This window comes from Trichomycterus rosablanca, chromosome 5 (assembly GCF_030014385.1).
Source record: "Trichomycterus rosablanca isolate fTriRos1 chromosome 5, fTriRos1.hap1, whole genome shotgun sequence".
Lineage (NCBI taxonomy): Eukaryota > Metazoa > Chordata > Actinopteri > Siluriformes > Trichomycteridae > Trichomycterus > Trichomycterus rosablanca.
The window spans coordinates 27,782,620-27,805,804 of NC_085992.1; the positions used below are offsets into that span (position 1 = coordinate 27,782,620).

General features: G+C 36.9%; 1 protein-coding gene across 2 annotated transcripts; it reads right to left on the reverse strand.

Moving 5' to 3' along the window:
- Window positions 1-433: 433 nt before the first annotated feature.
- On the reverse strand, window positions 434-21,018 carry fam120b (family with sequence similarity 120 member B). 2 transcript variants are annotated; one of them, XM_062995940.1, is made up of 11 exons: window positions 20,978-21,018; window positions 18,365-19,415; window positions 18,102-18,270; window positions 17,224-17,325; window positions 15,683-15,855; window positions 13,555-13,647; window positions 8,000-8,206; window positions 5,889-5,991; window positions 3,661-3,768; window positions 2,179-2,239; window positions 434-2,062 (listed from the first exon to the last, which is right to left on the reverse strand). In XM_062995940.1, exons 2-11 carry the CDS (start codon window positions 19,358-19,360, stop codon window positions 2,023-2,025), a joined length of 2,052 nt encoding a protein of 683 aa, XP_062852010.1. In that variant the 5' UTR covers window positions 19,361-19,415; window positions 20,978-21,018; the 3' UTR covers window positions 434-2,022. The 2 variants fall into 2 exon arrangements, with proteins under 2 accessions (XP_062852010.1, XP_062852009.1); XM_062995939.1 differs by having other exon boundaries at window positions 20,967-21,005.
- Window positions 21,019-23,185: the final 2,167 nt, after the last annotated feature.

Genomic DNA, 23,185 nt, shown 5'->3' on the forward strand with positions numbered 1-23,185 from the left:
CACTAGATGCATTAAAAGTGCAGCCACAAAATAACTGCAAAATCAAATAAACAATCCCGTCGAGAGGACAACCTGGATCCTCAAGCAATTTGTTAAATGTAATCAAGTAACATGACCTACTGAGTCAACATTCACCATTTTTCCAACATCTACTGTAGAAAGCTCTGTGTTTGCAAGAAATCAGAGAGACGCCCTTTATCTGCTGCTACAATGTCTGCTGCCAACTGGCCAGCCATCTAGTAGAAATGATTAGGTTTTAAGATTGCATTACACATTGGTATAACAATTTAACAAAACCATCTATGTTGCAAATAAACCCTGATTTTGTTCGCATATTCCAAAATGATAATGAACTCTACATACTGCTACAACTACTTAACAATGGTTTGATAAAATAAATTCCTTTAAACATAATTAAACCCTTTGAAATGGAGACGGTGAAAAATATTTTATTTTGCAGAATGGTCCATCCTACCACAAACAGTTAGTAACAGCACTTTAAAACAAATTAAATGTCATCTTAAGGAAAAGGCTGCTCCTTATAATACATAATACATTTATATTGTTATTATATGTCTACTTTGTTTTATAAGTTTGCATTAGATATCAGTGTATAATATACAATCTGCTCATCTTTTTGTCAAATAAACGCATGGCCTATACTTCCTGCTAAAGATACATGTTTTACGCATGCCAGGGGCAGAGCATGTGTTTATATAGTACTGTTTTTAATTCCACTGTTGGCTTCATTTTGTGTAGATGAGAGGAAGAACTGTGGAACATTCTCCATATTCTATTTCCTTTAGACTGTTTAAAGAAGCACAGCAAAGCTAGTCTTCTATGGTCAAGCGCTACTTAGTAATAGAATGATACAACATCTGAAACTTGTTTATTCTTTTTGATTACCATGCTATAACTTCTTTAGTTTCTTCTAATGTCTTACAATTTTTTTTTTACATTGGATGTATTTGATTTACTTACTCATTTAAGTTAATACATTTGTAGCCATTGTTTATCTACTATAAATATGGCTACACTTTTGGTTTTTAGAATAGAATAGAATGCCTTGATTTGTCATGAATACATATACAGGTGTACAGTACAATGAATTTCTTACTTCACATATCCCAGTTTGTTTGGAAGCTGGGGTCAGAGAAGGTTAAGAGCCTTGCTCAAGGGCCCAAACAGAGCTGGGATCCGAACTCTCAACCTTTTAGTTGATAGCCCAAAGCCCTACCCATTAGGCTACCACTGTCCCACATGTATTGTTTTACAATAATAATTTATACTAATTAAGTAGTGTGATGGGAAAAATTATGACATCAGAATTAAGAAAATGTGTCAAATAGTCTCTGAGCAAAGAGGAGCATTCTGAGCATCAAATATTTACCAAATCAAAGGTTTCTAACGAGCACGGCACTCCAAAACATGTTACTATGACTGGATCATTTGTACCCAAACCCCTATCAAGCAGACTAACAGCAACAATACAATCAGAAAACATAAAGCTTTACTTCACTAACAAACAGAACAGCAACCTCTGCACAGGTACAGATTAAATACAGAACAAATAGTAAGTTACTTCAATCAGCAAAACAAGGGTAATGAGAAGCCTGCATAGTAGTGGTGGAAAACTGCACAGTAGTATACCACTTCTAAAGATAGTTAACAAGGCAAAATACATGATATGGGATAAAACATACAAACATCTCACAGGTGACTACATGGCAGTAGTCCTACATGGCAGTAGTCAGAGTCAGTAGGAGGTCCTACCAGATGAATGTAAGGTGGGGGAAAATATATGAATGAGATGAACAGGAGACATGCTATTATTCAGGAACATTTCGTACCCTCTGGTTTGTATACTGCAACAGGATAATGACTCAAAACACATCTGAAGGCACTGCAACAAATACTTTAGACCAAAGAAGATCAAGAAGTTCTGATTTTAGTGTTGCAGTGCCTAACAAAATTTCATGTTGCATCAAATCCTTACATAATAATTTTTCTTGCACTCTTGAGTCAGTGGAAAGTCTGTCTTTGGTTTTCATAAAGCGGCCATCTGTAACATAGTATGTAGTTAGATTATTCTTTTAAATCATAATAATTTACGTCAGTATCAACAACGTATTACTATTTTTCTATTTTAGTACTTTTCTTTTAATTGCCTGGAGTTACCTTGGAGCAAGGTGATACCTTCTTCTGTTGGGATGTCTTGATCTAGGTCTATTACCATGTCCTAAAATGTTAAAGAACAGCTACATTAGTATGAGGGTGGACAAAGTAACAGAACCACTAAAAAAGGACATGACAAAAGGACACTGACTTTGTAGTAACTAAGTCATGATTGCAAACAAAGCTAGACAGGTGTTTCATAGCTAAGTGGTTCAGGCAACTAAAATAGTTCCAAATACATATAATGCACAACTTGATGTAAAGAGCAGAAACCCTGGAGGCCTAAACAATAAGAGAGAGGCTTTTTTTTTTTTGTCATTTCAGCTATATACAAGTACATATTGAAATGAAACAACGTTCCTCCAGGACCAGGGTGCAACATAGAACAAAAGTGCAAGACAGCACAATACACAGTGCAGATAAACAACAGTACAATAAATACAAATGGCCTACAATAAATACAAAAAGCGATTTCTAATCTAAAAAGTAATAAAAGGAGACAAGTCTAGAGATAAATGTAGTGTTGGCCAGTATGCATGAACTGTTAAGTAGCTCTCTAAAATGCTTACTCATAAAAAAAACACACTGATCAGCCATAACATTAAAACCACTCCCTTGTTTATACACACATTGTCCATTTTATCAGCTCCACTTATCATATAGAAGCACTTTGTAGTTCTACAATTACTGACTGTAGTCCATCTGTTTCTCTGCATGCTTTGTTAGCCTGCTTTCACCCTGTTCTTCAATGGTCAGGACTCTCCCAGGACCACTACAGAGCAGGTATTATTTGTGTGGTGGATCATTCTCAGCACTGCAGCAACAATGACATGGTGGTGGTGTTTTAGTGTGTGTTGTGCTGATATGAGTGGATCAGACATAGCAATACTGAGTTTTTAAACACCTCACTGTCACTGCTGGACTGAGAATAGTCCACCAACCAAAAATATCCAGCCAACAGCGCCCCGTGGGCAGCGTCCTGTGACCACTGATGAGGGTCTAGAAGATGACCAACTCAAACAGCAGCAATAGATGAGCGATCGTCTCTGACTTTACATCTACAAGGTGAACCTAGGTAGGAGTATCTAATAGAGTGGAAAGTGAGTGGACACGGCATTTTAAAACTCCATCAACATTGCTGTGTCTGTGGAGTGGCACATTGTTGTGCCACTCATACCAGCACAACACACACTAACACATCACCACCATGTCAGTGTCACAGCAGTGCTGAGAATGATCCACCACCTAAATGATACCTGCTTTGTGGTGGTCTTGTGGGGGTCCTGACCATTAAAGAACAGGGTGAAAGCAGGCTAAAAAGGTATGTAGAGAAACAGATGGACTACAGTCAGTAATTGTAGAACAACAAAGTAGTGAGGACAGTGAGTGTTCTTTATTGTTCATATACAAATGGGTCCTTTTTTAGAAGCCATTTTTGACAAGTCAAACAATGCATGTTTTTTATTTGCTGCAAATTTCACATACCTTGCATGTGGAAGGTTAAACCCCTGGGTTGCTGCCTGTCGTACGAGTCCGAGGTGCTAAAAAAATGAGGTACACTCTCTCTCTCTGAGTCAGCAACGATAGGCCTCACTAAGGAAATAACAGTTTCATTGAAATGTGATTTTAATCATGGGCCTCAGTCCCTAATTTACTAAAGAGATGAGAAATTGCAAATCACTGGAAACATAAACCATACAATTCTCTATAACCAGAACTTCACCACCACCTCCCCACAAGCCCGAAGCAGTGATTACTACCTCAAATGCAGACATAAATTAAAAACAGACTTTTTTTATGTATACTTTATATACTACTAACAAACATCTAACATTAATAAATGTTGACATTTTTATCCTATTAGCAAATGCAGTATAGAGGGGAAATTTTAAACTACCACAGAAATGCAGCATATTTTAAATATGTACATAATGTAACCCACTTGAAAGTTTTTAAAAATATTACAAACAATATGCTGAACAGACAACATATTGTATAGCATTAACATAAACAAAAACAGGACACTTAAAAACAACATGCCTGTTATTCACTGTTCAACATCCATAAGAAAAAAAAAAAACAGATGGAGACAATTTCACCACAAGGTTTCTTTTAATCTTGCTAAGGAGCCCCTGGATGCCCAGTGAAAAGAAACAGGAAGTTTGTAACAACCCCACATTATAATTTAGTTTTTTGTTATGTTACTAAATATAGCTCATACCCTGTAAAAAACCCAGAATGATTGTTATGACAGAGATAGCCATACCTAAATTTGGCAGCAGAAGGTTTCGCAACCACAAAGCAGATGGAAATTGTTATGTTGGCTACTGGATAGTGTCCAGAACTAAACTACTCACCATAGTTCTGTGCATTCTCTCACTTAATACTGCATACTTTTATGCATTTGATGCACAGTGATATTAACATTACCTAAGAATTACTATTACCAAATGGCTAAACATGCCAATTAGATGCAAGAACACCTATGCATTGTGGTCTGATCCATATCCAAGTAATAATGACAAACACATTCTGCCTCAACTAATAAAACATAAACAAATGTACATTTTGCCTATTTATTAAACAAACTACTACTTCTCTAAAAAAAAATCATGTGGCCTAACAATCTTTCCAAAAGTCTAGTGTATTAATTAATGACATGAAATTTTATGTGTGCGGTGATGCTCTATATCTGATTTTCTCAGGACAAAATCAATTTACGTATCAAAACAGTTTTCTAAAGGCTGTATACAAATACTACAAAGTTATTTGATGCTAAAAGACTAAGCTTAGGAATTAAGAGTAGGTTGAATTTGTACTAAAAAAATGTGGATACTTCTTAGGAGTGGACATTCTTGCAAAGATCACACTAAAACCACAATGAGTAATGCTAAAAATTCAAGTTACACGTACAGTATAAGAAAACACTTAACAGAAAATTGTTTTAATAAAAAGACACCACAAATTAATGTTTTTTACCCTTTACCCTGTTTCTTAAATCCAGTTATTAAATTCAAGGTATCATACACATTTTCCAGCCCTAACTATAATTGAATTGTGTTCCTGAACACATGAAAATACAGCTGTTTGTGTATTATAAGCTCAAACAGAATGTAATTGTCTATTGTTATAGGAGTTATGTAATGTATTCCATAAAATTTAATTGAGATTGCTCCATGTTTGCAAATCAGCAATGAAATACTGGAACAAACAGCCTCAGTATATTACATATCACATATCTCATCTGATAATATTTTATATTATATTACATACTACATTTCTTATTCTATTTATTTAATTACATAGTGTTGTACAACATTACTTGTGTACTTTAACACTTTTGTACTTTAATACTTTTTGCTTTAATGTATCTTGAGCTGCTGTAATAACTGACTTTTCCTATAGGATTAATAAAGTGATCTATCTATGCTTTGTTCAAGGAGTTTCAGTAGCTTAAAAGTTTCAGTAGCTTACGTTTACACCATAAAAGATGACAGGTCAAAAATTCTAATGTCAGGATTGCTGAAGAGCCACCTCTATGTTCTTGCTGTCCCCAGATGCTATGAGTCATTTTGGTTCAAATCAGTTGCCAAAATAATTATTTAAATTACTTGTTTTCACTGTGGATGGCAATGTATTTTTACACAAGTAAAAGTGGAATAATATAGACCATGACACACACAAAAAATAAATAATAAAGCTGTTCTCCTCACCTTGCTGGACTCTGCATGGTTGGCTGGAGAGAGTGGAGCCATGCCTCCTGCAGGCTTCAAGCACCAGATTTCTCAGTGTGAGAAAGAGTGCTGTCCATTCGGGCTAAAACAAATACAATATTACTGAAACAAGTCCAAACTAAATAAAATATTAAACAATGATCAATATGTGAGTCAAGGTCAATTTTGCATGATAAACATTTTATACATTTATACATTTTATCTCCAACCCAGGACCTGGTCATTTCTCTTGATGACTCCCAGATCAGACCGTCTGATAAGAAGCCTTGGCGTTGTCCTGGATAACCAGCTGACCTTCTCTCCTCATGTAGCCAACATGACAAGATCGTGCCGGTTCATCCTCTACAACATCAGGAAGATTCGACCATTTCTCTCCATGGAAGCAACTCAGATTCTTGTCCAGTCACTTGTAATTTCACAGTTGGACTACTGCAACTCCCTCCTGGCAGGTGCTCCTATGTCCACTATTAAACCCCTGCAACTCATCCAAAATGCAGCTGCTCGCCTGTTTTTTAACCAACCTAAACACTGCCACATCACCCCACTGCTGCATTCTCTTCACTGGCTTCCTGTAGCTGCACGCATTCAGTTTAAAAGACTGATGCTCACCTACAAAGCCAAAAGTAGACCAGCCCCAAGCTACCTTCGAGATCTAATAAAACCCCACTCTGTAACACAACCTCCGAACTACTAGTCTTGCTCGACTTGATCCTCCACCCAGATCTCGAGGAAGACAAGCATCAAGGCTCTTCTCTGTACTTGCACCCAAGTGGTGGAACGAACTTCCTCTGACTGTCTGAACATCTGAGTCTCTTGCTGTCTTCAAAAGACGATTAAAAACCTTCATCACCTCTTAACTAAGCACTTAAGTTGAAATGTACTTACGCTCTTATTCATTAAAAAAAACCACTTTGATTCTAACAGGGCTTTAGCAGATTTGTGTTCTTGGACTGTTGTTTACTTAAACTAGAGTAAGGTAATGTTCTCTATGGAAGTACTTCTGTAAGTCGCTCTGGATAGGAGCGTCTGCTAAATGCCGAAAATGTAAATGTTATACAAAATGTAAATGCTATGCAAATATTTAACTGTGTGAGGTTCCTCAATGCGTTAAAGTGGCGGTCATTTATTTTAAGAGTTTCATAATGTAAATTAATAATTTAAAATAATAGTTTAAAGATAATGTGCTTTTCACAGAGATTTATTGCTCACAAATGTCCTTGGGGACCATACTTTTCTTACTTCTGTTGTAGGGGGTTCCTCTGCGGATGACACACAGGTCTACCTTAACACGGAATCTATATAAACCTATATATAAATCCTGGATGAAGCACAACTTCCTCATGTTAAATTGTGATAAAACAGAATTCTTATATGCATCAAAGCAACCCTCATCAAAACTCCCATTCTCTCTCTTTCCATTGACAATATAACTGTATGTCCTTTTTTATGAGTAAAGGTGTACAAATATGAACAAATCACAAATTCTTTGTTTTTAATGCATTTTACAAAATGTCCCAACTTTTCCAGAAACTGGGTTTCTCTTTGTGCTACTGGAAACTAACAATAGCACATTAGGTATGGTACGGATAGTTTTGAATTTGGATGCATACTGTAGGAGGAGCTTTAGTGTGATTTCATGGGCCTGTCATGGCGGAGTAGTCTGATACAAGTCTGGTCCACTGATACAAATCTGAATAACATAGTTTGAAAGTACAAATACCATTATGACACAACTTCAGACCTTTTAATAGAAAATGCTTGGAAATAAATTGCATGTTCTCAGTTTTACTGATACTAAAGTACCTGTAGTAATAGTTACAAATGGCAAAGTAAACACTCGCACTACATTTACCATTCATTAAAATTTTTTTTTGGTCAAGTGTATGATTGTGGTAACTGTACTGATTATGGTAACCTGGAAGCTACTAAGTTTAAAGTTATACCACTAGCTTGTCTGTTTTACTTTCTGTAGTCTGTTTTTATTTTCTGTACCTTCTTTTTAATGTTTATTGTTGAATTAATAGGATTTCCTAATCTATTATAATTCTTATACAGTTAGCAAAGTTCATGAGACATTTAGTTTTACTCACATTTCTCTCCATAAGCTCTTCTTTAGGACAATCAGAATGAGCCTGTAGGTACTTAGAATGGAAGAGCAAGCCATCAAAAACTTTCCAGGGCATAATTTCACTCATTGGGAATGGAAAACCACAGGCACTATTGGCTGCAATAAGATAGGTCAGGCCCCGTACGAATAGTGAGCCTAGCTGGACAGCCCTTGGGTCCACCTCAGGAACCTGCAGAATAAGTTATGCAAAAGGATTAGGTTAATACTTTAAATAAACAAAAATGTGAGACTTTTCTTTAAAGCAGACTGGAAAGATGATCTGTTGATCATACTGCTAATATCCATTTTGTATTTGACCACACTGGGGCTAGAACGCTTAGAAAGGTAACCTAAAGAAGAAGTAGAGATAACGGGATGCGTGAGGGGGGGAACAGGCAGATGTTTTCCCTTCAACCGCCCGCAGCTCACCTGGCTCCCTCCCCCCAGCCGAGGAAGATAAGAGAAGGACTGATTAGGTTCTGTGACAACAAAACGACAGACTTGTCTACCACCTGCTCTGCTCTCAAACACAGCTTAAACTTATGCAAACAAAAGCAAGGCAGAAGATAAAGCCGAAGTGTCATCAGCGCTCGACCGCCCACGCCTGCCTATCATCCCTTGAAATATTATGCTGCTTTCACCATAAAGCTGCATTTTCTCTTTCCAAGTTTAAATCAGCGCCAAAAATATTAATTTTTGGTACAATTCAACACAGAACTTGATTTCAACCAAAGTCCCATTACCATCTAGCAAACATGTTTTATTAAATGAAAGATGCTTGTGCTTAGTGATAATTGTAAGTGGCTTTGGATAAAATAATAGAATACCTTTATTTGTTATATATACACATGTACAGGTGTACAGTACAACAAAATTCTTTTTTCCCTCTTATCAGAGCACAGGGGCAGTCATTGTACAGCGCCCCTGGAGCAGAGAGAGTTAAGGGCCTTGCCCAAGAGCCCAACAGCGGCTGAATGGCAGAGCTGGGATGTGAATTCTCAACCTTTCAGTTGATAGCCCTAAGCTCTACCGACTAGGCTACCACTGTCTCTGTAAAAGCATCTGATAAATGCCGCAAATGTACTTGTAGGACACCCTTAATTTTTTTCTTGAAAAGGAGGTTTATCTAGTCACCACAATGTACAACCCCAAGTCAGAAAAAGTTGGGACAGTATGGAAAATTCAAATAAAATAACAATGCAGTGTTCCTTACATTTACTTTGACTTTTATTTGATTGCAAACAGTTTGAACCCAAGTTCATGTTTTGTCTGCTGAACTGAATTTCTTTTGTTAATATACCTTATATAACTATATAACTAAATAATATAAATATAACTAAATAATGATGATTCCAAACAGGTGACATTAACAGGTGATTGTAATCATGGTTTGGTACAAAAGCAGCATGCAGGAAAGGCTGAGTCTTTGATGAGCAAAGATGGACAGAGAATCTCCAGTTTGTCAACAAATGCGTAAGAAAATGATTGAAATGTTTAAAAATAATGTACCTCAAAGAATGATTTGAAGGGATTTGCATATTTCTCCCTCTACAGTGCATAATATCATTAAACGATTCAAGTAATCTGGAGGAATTTCAGTGCGTAAAGGCCAAGGGCACACGCTTAAGCTGAACACCCGCGATCTTCGATCCCTCAGACAGCACTGAATCAAGAACTGCCACTCAACAATAGCTAATATAACCACATGGGTGAGGGATTACTTTGGCACCTTTGTCAAGAACTACAATACACAGTTACATGCACAAATGCTACTTAAAACCTTACTGTGCAAAACAGAAGCCTTATGTTAACCATGTCCAGAAGCGGCGTCGACTTCTCTGAGCTCGGAGGCATCTAGGATGGACCATCACACAGTGGAAACATGTATAGATGAATTAGCATTCCAGGTCTTTTTTGGAACAAATGGACGCTGTGTGCTTCAGACCAAAGACGAAAAGGACCATCCAGACTGTTATCAGCAACAAGTCCAAAAGCCAGGGTCTGTCATGGTATTGGGCGGTGTCCTTTCTAATCATGCCTCTTACTGTACAAGGCAAAATATACTTGTGTTTTTTTCCAAGGAGTTTAATTGCATGTTAGTTCGTTATACACTGTTGATTTGAGATCTAACAGTAAATAAGAGCATTTTAACATCTGTTATAAATATTGCCTTGTTTATGTAGCTTTTTACACGTTAGTCTTATTTTGATTTTTTACTAAATATTTAATCCGATGAATGACCAAGTGAATTTGGTCTCAGTATGGCCTCTTATTTATATGCAAGTGAAACTGGAAGTCATGGATGACCACTAAAGATTTTATAAACTTCTTAGAATAAATTTGGTTTAATGATTTTTTTTTACTCATCTGTACCAGTGGTGCAAATAATACAGTGCTTACTGTAACTGACCTGTTACTCCTGTACTTGGTGGAAATTGAATACAATTCCGTTTACTTTTATTAAACACAACCTTAAATACTGAGTAAGCTTGGAGATTTGCCAGATATATTTGCCAAATATTTAGGCAATGATTACCACTGGTAGTCTGCGGTTAGGTATAGACCCACAGCACAGGGCTTTACAAGCAGGAGCAGCAGCTGTTGACCACCTAAACAATGAAAGCTGCTCTAGCCAGATGCCAGAAAAAAACTCAGGCAGGCCCTGGGGACGCAGTTTAACATTAATGGCAACTGTTAACCTTGTGAGCATATCAATCACCTGTCTGATGATACCTTACCTCACGTCTGTGTCATTGTAACTCCTGAAACATCCAAGCATGGAAAAGTATGGTAAACAACCAAATCTGATATGAGAGTGAGAGAAACAGCTTGTGTATATTTAGGATAGAAAACCACTGGAGCATGACTAAACCATTTTTATAGATGTTCACAAGTTTTTCTTAAGTGCACTTGATTCCCGTTTTTAGTTGTTCTTGGCGCATTCAGTAGAGAGTCATTTGTGTTTGTATTCACATTCCCTCACTGTCACAAAGCAGCACAAGGGGAGAGAGAGATTAGGGATGGGGGGGTATCAAGCAGCCCCTGGAGACTCTCCTGCCATCTGTCTGGCTCTTAAAGCTTGGCTCAAGCCCCCTCCCCTTCCTGTGATCCTGCTTTCACATTTCAGGCAGATGTGACAGTGTTGCTCCTGATGGGATGCAACAATAGCGCGTGCAACAGGTGCCCCTGCCTCCCTCCAGCACATGGGAGGCAGAGGAGCTTCACACACTTTCATCTGGCCAGCGGCAAGCTGTCGCCACTGTGTCTTCAACACATACGTACGCACATGCGCACACATACGCTTCCCCGAACCGCTCAGCAATGTAACACCTGCTGCTTGGTGCCCCCAAAGCACTCTCTAAACACAGTCATTACCCCTCAACCTAGTGCTGGAAATATCACCATTTCACTTAACCTTAACTCAAATGTAAACACAGAAACACACAAACAATGCTGACATGTTCACAACAAACAACACACAAAGCATATAAAGAAGATAAATTACTACCAGTGGTCAAACTGTTTGATGATAAATTCCTAAAATTCATCCAACCATGTTATACCCTAAACATCAAAACAACTACAAAATACTGGCATAAGTCAGATTCCAATGGGGAGCTATAGTCATTCAATCTTTAACAGAATCAGCTATGTTAATTTAAATACTGCAGAGCATATACACCGATCAGCCATAACATTAAAACCACCTCCTTGTTTCTACTCTCACTGTGCATTTTATCAGCTCCACTTACCATTAAAGAAGTGACTGTAGTCCATCTGTTTCTCTGCATGCTTTGTTACCCCCTTTCATGCTGTTCTTCAATGGTCAGGACTCTCCCAGGACCACCACAGAGCAGGTATTATTTGGGTGGTGGATCATTCTCAGCACTTCAGTGACACTGACTTGGTGGTGGTGTGTTAGTTTGTGTTGTGCTGGTATGAGTGGATTAGACACAGCAATCCTGATGAAGTTTTTAAACACCTCACTGGCACTGCTGGACTGAGAATAGTCCACCAACCAAAAATATCCAGCCAACAGCGCCTCATGGGCAGCGTCCTGTGACCACTGATGAGGGTCTAGAAGATGACAAACAGCAGCAATAGATGAGCCATCGTCTCTGACTTTACATCTACAAGGTGGACCAACTAGGTAGAAGTGACAGTGAGTGGACACAGTATTAAAAAACTCCAGCATCACTGCTGTGTCTGATCCACTAATACCAGCACAACACACACTAACACACCACCACCATGTCATTGTCACTGCAGTGTTGAGAATGATGTACCACCTAAATAACACCTGCTCTGTGGTGGTCCTGTGGGGGTCCTGACCATTGAAGAACAGTATTAAAGGGGGCTAACAAAGCATGCCGGAAACAGATGGACTACAATTAGTAATTGTAGAACTACAAAGTGCTCCTATATGGTATGTGGAGCTGATAAAATGGACACTGTGTGTAGAAACCAGGAGGTGGTTTTAATGTTATGGCTGATCGGTGTATAATAGAACATATTGCATGTAATCTGTGGATTATTGTCTGTAACCATATCTGAAACCAATTCTAAAATATTACATTTAAACAATGTTGTAAACAGCAAACAGAGTATAACCAAGATATGACAAAATGATAATGACAATAATCATACAAATATAACGGTAACGGTAAATTGATTATATTAACAGATTCAGCAGTAATTACCCTGGTGTTTGTCCTATGAATTAAAAATGAAGGATTGGTACCAGGTCTACTAAGGAGTAGTCGAACTACCTACTGTAAAGTAAACTTTGAAAAGACAATAGCCTGGGTTGGTGAAATTGCATGGCACCAACACCAACTGCTTTGCAAGCATCCCACCACAGTTTAATATGTTTTCTATGTACACAAACAGTGGTTGGTTTGTCCACTAAAGCAGCAGAACCTGCAAATAAAAAAGTGGCTTCCTGGACTTATCCCTCAATCATCCATTATCTCTATTGTGGGGAAAGTGTTCAATCCATGGGCTTTTAAAACATGGGCCATTCTTGAGGCAGTGTCTGAAATAGCATGCGTAGTAAGTTTAATTTAGAGAGAGAGCTGAAATAGGCCTGTGGTCACTGGCGGGGACGTCTTGGAGCCTGTCACCAAAGTACTGCTCTCAGGTTCAGACCACAATTAGAGCAGTTTTTGAGAGGAATGTCGCAAGTCGACCAAAATGATCCCCCCTGGTCTTTCTTTCCTTTTTTCCTAAATAGTAAGAATCCATTTCACTGCTCAAAACAACTTGCCGTTCTAAGAGAAAAACAGTGGCTTTAAATGTTCATGAAGTGTTTATTCGAGTTAAAGAGCCTGCAGTATCCTTGAAAATCCACTTTACCTTAAAATGTGATCAATAAAAGCAGTGAAAAACACACAAGTACACACATTTTAAAAAATAAATATTTAAAGTGAATATATGCATAGAAAAAATTAAATTTTATGGCCTGTTAATAAAAATAAATAAATAATAAAGCTACCAAAGATTCAACATTCAAGATATCAACATGCACATGGCACTCACCATAGTCTGTTGCAGTTCTGCATAGGACTTATATCTGATACAGACAGCTTGTGCTAGATATGCATCTATGTCTTCTACAGAAACATGTTTAGCCTAAAATAAGAACAAATAAGTTTGCAAGCAGTGAACGCATAATCTTGTGTGCAAAACGTAAGAGTTTAAAAGCAAACCAAAACAAAGAAAAACATTTAGCACACAGTCTGATAAAAACTAACAACAAGCCTGGCTGAATAAACTATTATAGTCACTGACAATATAAAATACATACAAGGACCCAATGATTCTCGAATGGTGGGCTATTAAGGGTCATGGGCATAATGGGAAGAAAAAATGAATACACAAGATTCATCAGTTCATAAGCTTAATGTCAAACACAGTCATGGACAATTTTGTATCTCCAATTCACCTCACTTGTTTTTGGGCTGTGGGATCAAACCCACACAAACACGGGGAGTACATGCAAACTCCACACAGAAAGGACCCGGACTGCCCCACCTGGGAATCAAACCCAGGACCTCCTTGCTGTGAGACAACAGTGCTATCCACTAACTCATCGTGCCGCCTGTAGAAACTGTATTACAGTAAAAATTTTCTAAACTCCTGAAGAACTATTGTTGGGTTGTGACATTAAGGTCCTTTATAAACTTAGGTAGGGAAAAAGTTGAGAGCTACTACCGTAAAACATTGGAATTTAGAAAACCCATTTCTAGAAATGTTGGGACACTTGAAATGCAATACAAAATTTTGTTTGTTAAATTGTTTGAACTTTTATTTAACTGAGAAAAGTACAAAGAAACCATTTTAGAGTTTTAACTGACAAACCTATAAAAAGAACAGAATGTGATGCCTGCAACACACTCAAACAAAGTTGGGACAGAGATAAAATAAGACTAAGGTTGTTAAAGTATTACTGTTTGGGAAGGTTCCACAATTAGCAGTTTAATGGTAACAAGTGAGGTCAGCAAGATGCAGGGATGGGTTGTGGTTCACCACTCTGTGCCAAACTTCATGAGACAAATGTCAGTCAGTTCAAAGACAATGTTTCTCAGTGCAAGACTGCAAAAAATATACAGTTCAAAATATCACAAAAGATTCAGGGAGTCAGGGGAAACCACTGCAAAATGTGCAGGACCATCAAGGTATTCCTTGAGAAACCATCATGTTACCATGATGAACATAGCCAGATGGGCTCAGGAGGACTTTGGAAAATCATTGTCACTTAACAAAGTAGGCCACTGCATAAAGAAATGCAACCTGAAATTGTATTATTCAAAAAGAAGCCATATGTTAATTTTGTGCAGAACCACCGGCAAGTTCTCTGGGCCTAAGGTCATTTGAGATAGAACGAAAACCTGTCAGTGGTCAGATGAGTCCAGAGTTTAGCCTGTGTTGGGGGAAAAATGGATTTCAGATTCTACATGTCTGAGATAAAAAAAGACCAGTCAGACTGTTACCAAATAAGTGCAAAAAACAACTGCTGTGATGGCATGGGGGTGGATCAGTGCCCATGGCCCACATGATCTGCATAAATGTGAAGGTACCATTAATATGGAAGATTTTTGGAGAGACATATGTTGTCAAGTCAATGTAATTTCCCAAAAAACAGTTGGATAATGCCAGGCTTCATTCTGCACAGGTTACAACAGTGTGGTTTTTGTGTACATAGAGTGCAGGTGCTTGACTGGCCTGCCTGCAGTCCAAATCTGTCTCCTTTACTGAAATGTATGGCACATCATGAAGAGAATCAGACAACAGCAACTACGGCCTGTTGAGCAGCTCAAGTCTTGTATACAGCAAGAATGGGCAAAAACGCCACTTGTAAACTGCAACAATTAGTATCTTCAGTTCCCAAATTATTACAAGACAAGGTAATGTAACCCGGTGGTAAACATGTTTTAAGTGTGTTGCAAACACCAATTTCTAAATGTTTATATTTAACAAATTAAATTAAATTCATCATTGAAAACAGTGAAAATCTTTTCTTTTTCCTTTTATAATAATAATACATTTTATTTATATAGCGCTTTTCAAGATACTCAAAGTCTTTTGTCTGTTAAATAAAAGTTCAAATAAATTAACAAATTCGAAAACAAACATTTACATGACATAGACCATATACTTAACACACCTGAATGGCTATGTATGTCACAAGACAAATCACAGCAATCAGAGGGGTGTCAAAATGATCCAGGTCTTGAGTGAGGTCCTGTAGATCAAAAACAGCCAGGAAAGTAGACACGCGGATACTTTTCATCTCTGAGTCATTTCCAAACCACAGAGCCATAAGGTCTGGAGCTCCCTCTGTCAATTGACAAATAAAATACAAACCCCAGTTAGGATGTTTAGTAGAATGCAGTAAAAAGAAGAATCTGTGATTTGTCAATTCTCTTGAATCTTTATCTTTAACTGGCAAAAGTATAAAGAAAAGATTTTAAAGAGAATTTTGAAAAGAATGTTTTCACTGATTAACTTTATTGTAGTTTGTAAATATAAACACATTTGGAATGTTGCACATTTTTAGTTCTTTGACATAACATAACATTTTAAATAGATTCAAGGAATCCTGATAAACCCAAGTCTGCGTAAGGTAAGCCTGAAACCATTTATGATAATGTTTGACCTTCAAGCCCTTCTCGGCATTAAATGAAAAAGAGCAATGCAAAAAATAGTTGTCACATAACCGATCCACCACTGTATCAATATAATGCAAACAGAAACTTATTTACACAAAGAGAAAGCCTTACATTAGTTCTACACAGAAACGCCACAGAGTTTGCTGGGCCTGAACTCATCTCAGATGGACCAAAACAAGGGGAAATGTGTGCTGTACTCAACAGAGTCAATGTTTCAGCCTGTTTTGGGAAAAACAGGCATAAGTTCTCCATATCAAAGGCAAAAAGAATTATTCAGATGTTATCAGTTATAGGTGCAAAAGCCAACATCTGTCACAGTACATGGTTGCATCAGTGGGTCACATGCATGTTGTGATTTTAGAAAGACACACGCTGCCATCATTCTGGTTTTTGTTTTTTTTACAGCAAGACAATGCCAGTCTTCATTCAGCACATGCTCTGGCTTCATAGACACAGAGTATGTGTGCTTTATTGGCCTGCCTGCAGTCCAGATCTGTCTCCTGTTGAAAATGATGCATTATCAAGAGGAAAATCAGATCACAGGATGCGAATGTCTCATATGAAGAAAGAATGGAGAAAAATTCCACCAGCACAATTGCAACAGTGTCCTCAGTTATTCAACAATTAAAAAGTCGGATTAATAAGAAAAATAATGAAACACAGTGGTAAACAAGCCTTTGTCACAACTTTCAGAGTGTGTTGCAAGCATCAAATTTTAAATGTATTTATAATTACAAACTACAATATAGTTGATCAATGAAAACCCATATCAATAAAATTCTTTTTATTCTTCTTTTATCAGATTCAGGCGAATAAACAAATCACAGATTAAAATCTTTACTGCATTTTACTGAACATTTTACCTCTTTCAATGTCAGGTGTTCAATAACAAACCAGATGCATTTAAAAAAGAGATATATCTTATTAATAAAATTTTTTTATTTTTATCAATAAAATAAAGTGTGGCAAAATGTATTTTAAGTAAAAAAACATTCAGCTTTTTTTTTTCTTTGGTTGAAAATAGTACATTTCGCACCTGGAAGATTTAGTGGTGTTGGAGACACTTTATTTGGCTCTTTAAGTGGATTTCCTGGAAAAACAAACCATTCCTTCACAGACAATGTTTCCTCAAATGAACCTAAAGATAAAATAAAGAAGTGAAAAGAAAAGAAAAATTAAGTATTAAGCTACATTGAGCAACAATAATCTGTGAAATAGAATTGATATTTTATATAAATTTTAATCGGTTTTCTTAAAAGTACCCCAAATAGATTAGTTAATAGAGAGATAAATAGATAAATATATAGATAGATAAATTAATATTTAGTTTTAAGCCATTAAAATAATCTTTGTGCAACAATGCATTATTTAGTAGTTAAACTGTAATGATGACCGGAGTACTGTAAGCAATGCCCTACAAACATCTTTCTATTTTCACCCTCAATTTATATGGATCTTTGAATATACATTAATTTACCATGAGAAAATGCCTTTATGTCCTTCCACCATCTCATTCTATGAGGTCAGCAAGATAACTAAAGCCATTTATGCTGCTTCTGTCACAGGCTGAAATGATGGGTTTTCATTTTCAGACTCTTCACTTGCATTATTAAACTGTTAAGATTGTGTGTTATAGACAAACCACGCCATACATTTATCAAGGTGAATAGACATCAACTTTGTCATCCCTTAATAGTTTAAATATAAAACAAGATTGACTTAAAGTTGTTTCAGAGAGGTGATTCAATAAAAGTTTAGTTTAGGGGTGCTTTATATATATTTTAAATATAATGAATTTTGATACTTTCATGTATTAAAATGATCAAATAGCTTATCTATGTTTAAATAAAATAGTATGTCTACTGCTGACAACATGACTGAAGTATAATGTATTTCAAACTTGAAGAAACTGACCAGGCAGTAGAATACTGTAGATATGCTCTCTGACGGGCTGAAATAAAATAGCCTGTGGTGTAACCCCTAGTTCTTCACTTTCCAGTGTATTGCTGCACTCAACAATCCCATCTTTTAGCACGTTATAGATCATAAAACACTCTGCTTGCACATGCTTCTTCTTTGCTGCCTGCAGGAACACACATTTAAAATAATTTGTAAAATCATAGAATTTTCTACAATAGTATTATTTAAATAGTATATGGGTGTATGTTAGGCAATACCTGTAATAACTCTTTGTTCACATATTTTTCCATCGCACACACTGGCTCTGAGAAAAAAGCTGAGTCATGCTCTAACCAAGGAGAACTTTGTCCTGGGAGAAGATATGACTGGATTCCTTTTTCTACAATCTCCTTGTCTGCTTTCGACAAAGGCATTAAAGGGATGCTACATGCTCCATTGCTGTTAGAACGATGTTTGTTAATAAAATCTGCCACAGCGAAGACCTTGTCACCTTGATGTTTCTTGCCATACAAGGTCAATGTATGTTTACGGAGATTCTGCAATCGATGCTCTGGCACAATGTCATTACCAAGAATGCAAGCTAGGAGAGGAAGATCAGACTTCTGAAGCTTCAGGATATGACACAGTTTTTCTCTGCACAACTGCACCGTGTTCATATTTTCTAATTTAAGTTTAGAAAGGGACAGATATGGAACTGTGTCATAGATAACAAAGTCTGTGTCCTGGCTAAGAATACCTATGCAGTTATTATGAAGGGCATATTCAGCAATCTCATAGTCTCCTTCACGAACAGAGCAAAATGTTTCTTGGCCAAGATATTTGAGTGCAAACCTGGAAAAGGTGGCCAGTCCTGAGGGGAGACAAACCATTTCTCTATCTGGCTGCTGTTCGTGATTCTTTATGTATTGAAACACTCTGCATATGTCCTGGTTGACTCTTAGGCGTCTCTTCACCCATTCTGCCCGCTTTTGTTCCTCTACAGTTCCATCAAAGAAGACGACCAATCTTAAACCAGCCTTTTTAAATGCATCCACAAATTCTTGCAGAAAATGCATGTACTCCTGCCACTGACCCCCATGGACCCAGGATTGACATCTATACCAATACCTTAAACAGGCCAGACCATCCACTACAACTGTAGGGGTTATACCAGGATGAGCTCTGGCATGAGCTGCAGCCATCTGTCTCAAGTCCACATGAATGCATGTCTCTGGATAAGTTTCCATAAAGTATTGTAATCCTTTGACACCCATGGTTACACATCTGACAGATTATTCAGAATGAAAAGTTCTTCCTCACACCTTCTTCCTAAAAAAACAAACAATTTTGTGAGTATTAAGCAAATGGAATAGGATGTCAATTTGTACATTTTGTTGCCATGTTTAAGCTGCTGAACTCAGCTGTGAGTGCTATTGTTGTAATTAACTGCCTGCACAAACCCCTGATTTTAACCATATCCAACACCTTTGGAATAAATAGAAATACTGACTGTGGTCCAGTCCCCATCTACAACATTATGCTTTCATGGCTAAATGAATGAAACCCTGCTTTTACATTCCAAATTCTAGTAAATAGGTTTCCCACACAATTAGAGGCTGTTATAACAGCAAAAGGGGACAAATTTCAAACACAGATTTGAAATGTCAAATTCAATTTCGCAGTATGGAATGAAAACTTACATACTTTTGGCCATATAGCACAGAACAGGAGCCACAGTGATGACTCATTTAGTTAAGTTAGTTATTATCAGGAATACTGACTAAACAATTTTTAATGTCACTTTATAATACACCATGTTGTTTGTAAGTAAGTTACAAGTAATTAGTTATGTAGTCAGTACTTTCTGTTACTGGAAGTTACATCTGGAAAAACTGTAGTTATATGGAAACAGTGTAGAAATTAACATACACTTGTAGGTTATATCTATGTCAGGGTGGTCTTGGGATTTTAGTAACTGGGGAATCTTTTCTTTTTCTGTTATTGGAGGACTGGAAAACATATGATTGTTCAAAATAAAATACCTCTTGTAAATTTGACTACATTTATTACAAGAATTTATTGCTAGGGGGAAATACAACCTAAAGTATTGATTTAGTAGTGTACAAAGTACTGCAATTGAAATGACCACCAGACAGGTCTGTCATAATATAAAACCTTATTAATATAGCCTAGTGTAATGAGGTAACTCTATCCACTACACCGTGATACAAACAGCCAAAGTTAATTTAATACTAGGAACATATTAACTACATAATTAAATTTTTTTTGTTGGCATTGGATGTAGCCAAACAGAATGTCTGTAATATGACAGTGTGGCACACAATAACATAGTACCTGTTAGCCTGGAAAAGCGTCTAATTTTAGCTGAATTTTTATGCCAATTTATTTGATGTGATATTTACATACCAAGGGCTTAAAGACTACAGCAAAAAAGATTTCCTGTTGTCCAAATTTCAGAAAACGTGTTTACTGGCAAAAACAAACAAAGCAGTATAATTCATGGCAAATACTATGACATGTCCCTTACAAGTGTATGTAAACTTTGTACACCACCTGTTATTAGATGGATTAAAGGGTTTTTTAAGTATGTAAAAGCAGATTTTAAAATTGTTTAAAACATTCCTATAATTTTTCGTGTGCTGAGCTGTGTCACAAATCGCTTAGTTTGTTCTTAATAAATACTTAATTGTATATAGAATACATCTGACTTAATACGCTAATGCGCAATTTGTGAATTAATCTGGCTTTTATTAAACAAATGCTTCGGTTGTCACATAATTAAAAACTGCAAATAACATAAATATGTTTCGTTAAGGTAAACACATACGTGAAAACAGTGAACGATAATATCAAGCCTACCAAACTCGAACCTGGTCAAGAGATACAGCTACAGCACCGCAATGTTTACAAGCGTCTGCACAGATTTCCGCTTCCGGTACATCTCCACCATTGCGTTAAAGGAGTAGTAGCCAAACAGAACACAGGCTGTTCTGTAGCGGCACTACCCAAATGTGCATCGAGTCGCAGTCGACATGACTACTACTACTACTAATAATAATAATAGTAATAAAAAATATCCTCTTTTACACAACTCTACTTTAACTGCATTCATTTGTTTTAGTAACCCTTTTTATTAACAGCTCACAAGGTACACTTCCTTCCACTGCACCACAGCATAGCAGCATCACACTCATATAGGGTGAAGTCAGGTAATTTGGGACACTTTTGGGCAAATTACGTACAAAACCAACTAAATTTTAAATGTGTTACTTTTACTTTACTTTTATGGATATCTGCTTGTGCATGTATCCTATAAAGTAAAATACTTTAGAAACTTTTTAAACACATCAAGAACCCCTACTTCACTCTGATGTCATGTTCAGGTAAAATTAAACATTTGGTAAGCTAAAATGTCAGTAAAGTTAAAAGGACACCAAACAAATCAGCTTAACTGAAGAATAACTATATTTCTTTTTTTTTTTTTTTTTTTTTTATGTTTGCGTTCAACAGTTCATTCATTAATTCATTAAAACCATTAATATAGCCTATTGGATGGCTGTAACTCTACCCACTACATCATGATACATACAGCCAAAGTTCATTTAATCCTAGGAGCATACCAACTTTATAACTTTACAACTTTATAAGCTACTATGTTCGATTTTTGTTGGCATTGAATGTAGGCAAACAGAATTTCTGTAACAAATAGAAAATCTATTAAATGTTAGGCTTATTTGATAAAGCCTAAATTGTTACGTCCAGACAACATGACCAAAGTCCTTGACTACCCCTTGACAGTCACAAGACAAGCCACAAACCAACAATAGACTGTTCTTTGCCTTATCGATGCCAGAGGACATGAAGGTTGTGTTGTCTGGTATGAACCAACTGAAAAGCTACTGTGATTCAAATTACAAATAAGTTCAATAATACTGATAATCTTTAATGTCACTTTATAATACACCATGCTGTTTGTAAGTTACAAGTAATTAGTTATGTAGTCAGTACTTTCTGTTACTGGAAGTTACATTTGGAAAAAAGAGTCATATTAAATAATACTGATAAGGTAAATGTGTCAACACACACAGTGCATCAAACACTTCTGTGCATGGGGTTGCGTATAGTCACAGGCCATGCAAAGTGACCATGCTAACTCCTGTCAACTGTCAAAAGCACCTAGGCATGCAGGCATCTGACAGAACATTTGAGCAATGGAAGACTGGACAGATCTGATGAATACTGTTTTTTTTTTCCAAGATTATGCAGACAGACCATGTGTGCATTATTTACCTATGGAAATGATGGCTCCAGGACCACTGTAAGGCAATCCACCTTGCAATGAACAGAAGTTGAAGGACATGCTGGTAATGTTCTGTTACCACATACCACAGAACACCTTCAGATGTCTGGTGGAATGCGTGTCTCTGGAAGCTGCTTTGACAGCATATTAGTTAGGTTGTCCTAACGTTTTTGGCTCATAAGTCTTATGTCAAGGTTGCATGTTGGGCAGATTTAACATATATAATCTCATCTTACAAGTACACATACTGTATATTTGCTTATCTTCTGTCACCAGTTTAAACTTATCAGAGTCAAAGTGGGTCCATAGACTGCCCACAAATAGTTTTGCAAAGCAAACATTTCTGGATAATACAGACTCACCTAATAACTTAATCATATCTAAAGACCCACATTAAATAATGAATTTATGAAATTAATAATTTTCTTTACTTAGCTTTAGTAGTTCAGATGACCTAAATTCAGTTTTATAAATATAGGTATACAATTGAACATAACACGCTCAGGTTTATTGTCTATATAACGAACAGATTTGTTCTTCTGTGAACTATTGATTTTCTTCTCTCACTTTAAACTGAAGCTTCTCACATGAACAAAAACACACTGGGGAGAGGGGCAGATGTTCTCTGAGGGGCATCGGCACGCGACTGTCCTCAGCCGAATAATTCGAGATGCACACGCGCGCACACACACTGCGCCCTAAACCTTTCTGTTACAATAGCCAGTGCGCTGCTGGAACCGCAGGCTCGTTCATAGCAGCTGTCCAAAATAATCGGACT

Excerpts from the sequence above, each read along its gene's own strand:
- fam120b (XM_062995940.1), bottom strand. The coding sequence starts at position 19,360 with ATGGGTGTCAAAGGATTACAATACTTTATGGAAACTTATCCAGAGACA. Across the intron at positions 15,856-17,223 it reads AACACCACTAAATCTTCCAG|AGGGAGCTCCAGACCTTATG; the intron begins GTGCGAAATGTA and ends GTCAATTGACAG. Across the intron at positions 3,769-5,888 it reads ACCATGCAGAGTCCAGCAAG|TGAGGCCTATCGTTGCTGAC; the intron begins GTGAGGAGAACA and ends TTATTTCCTTAG.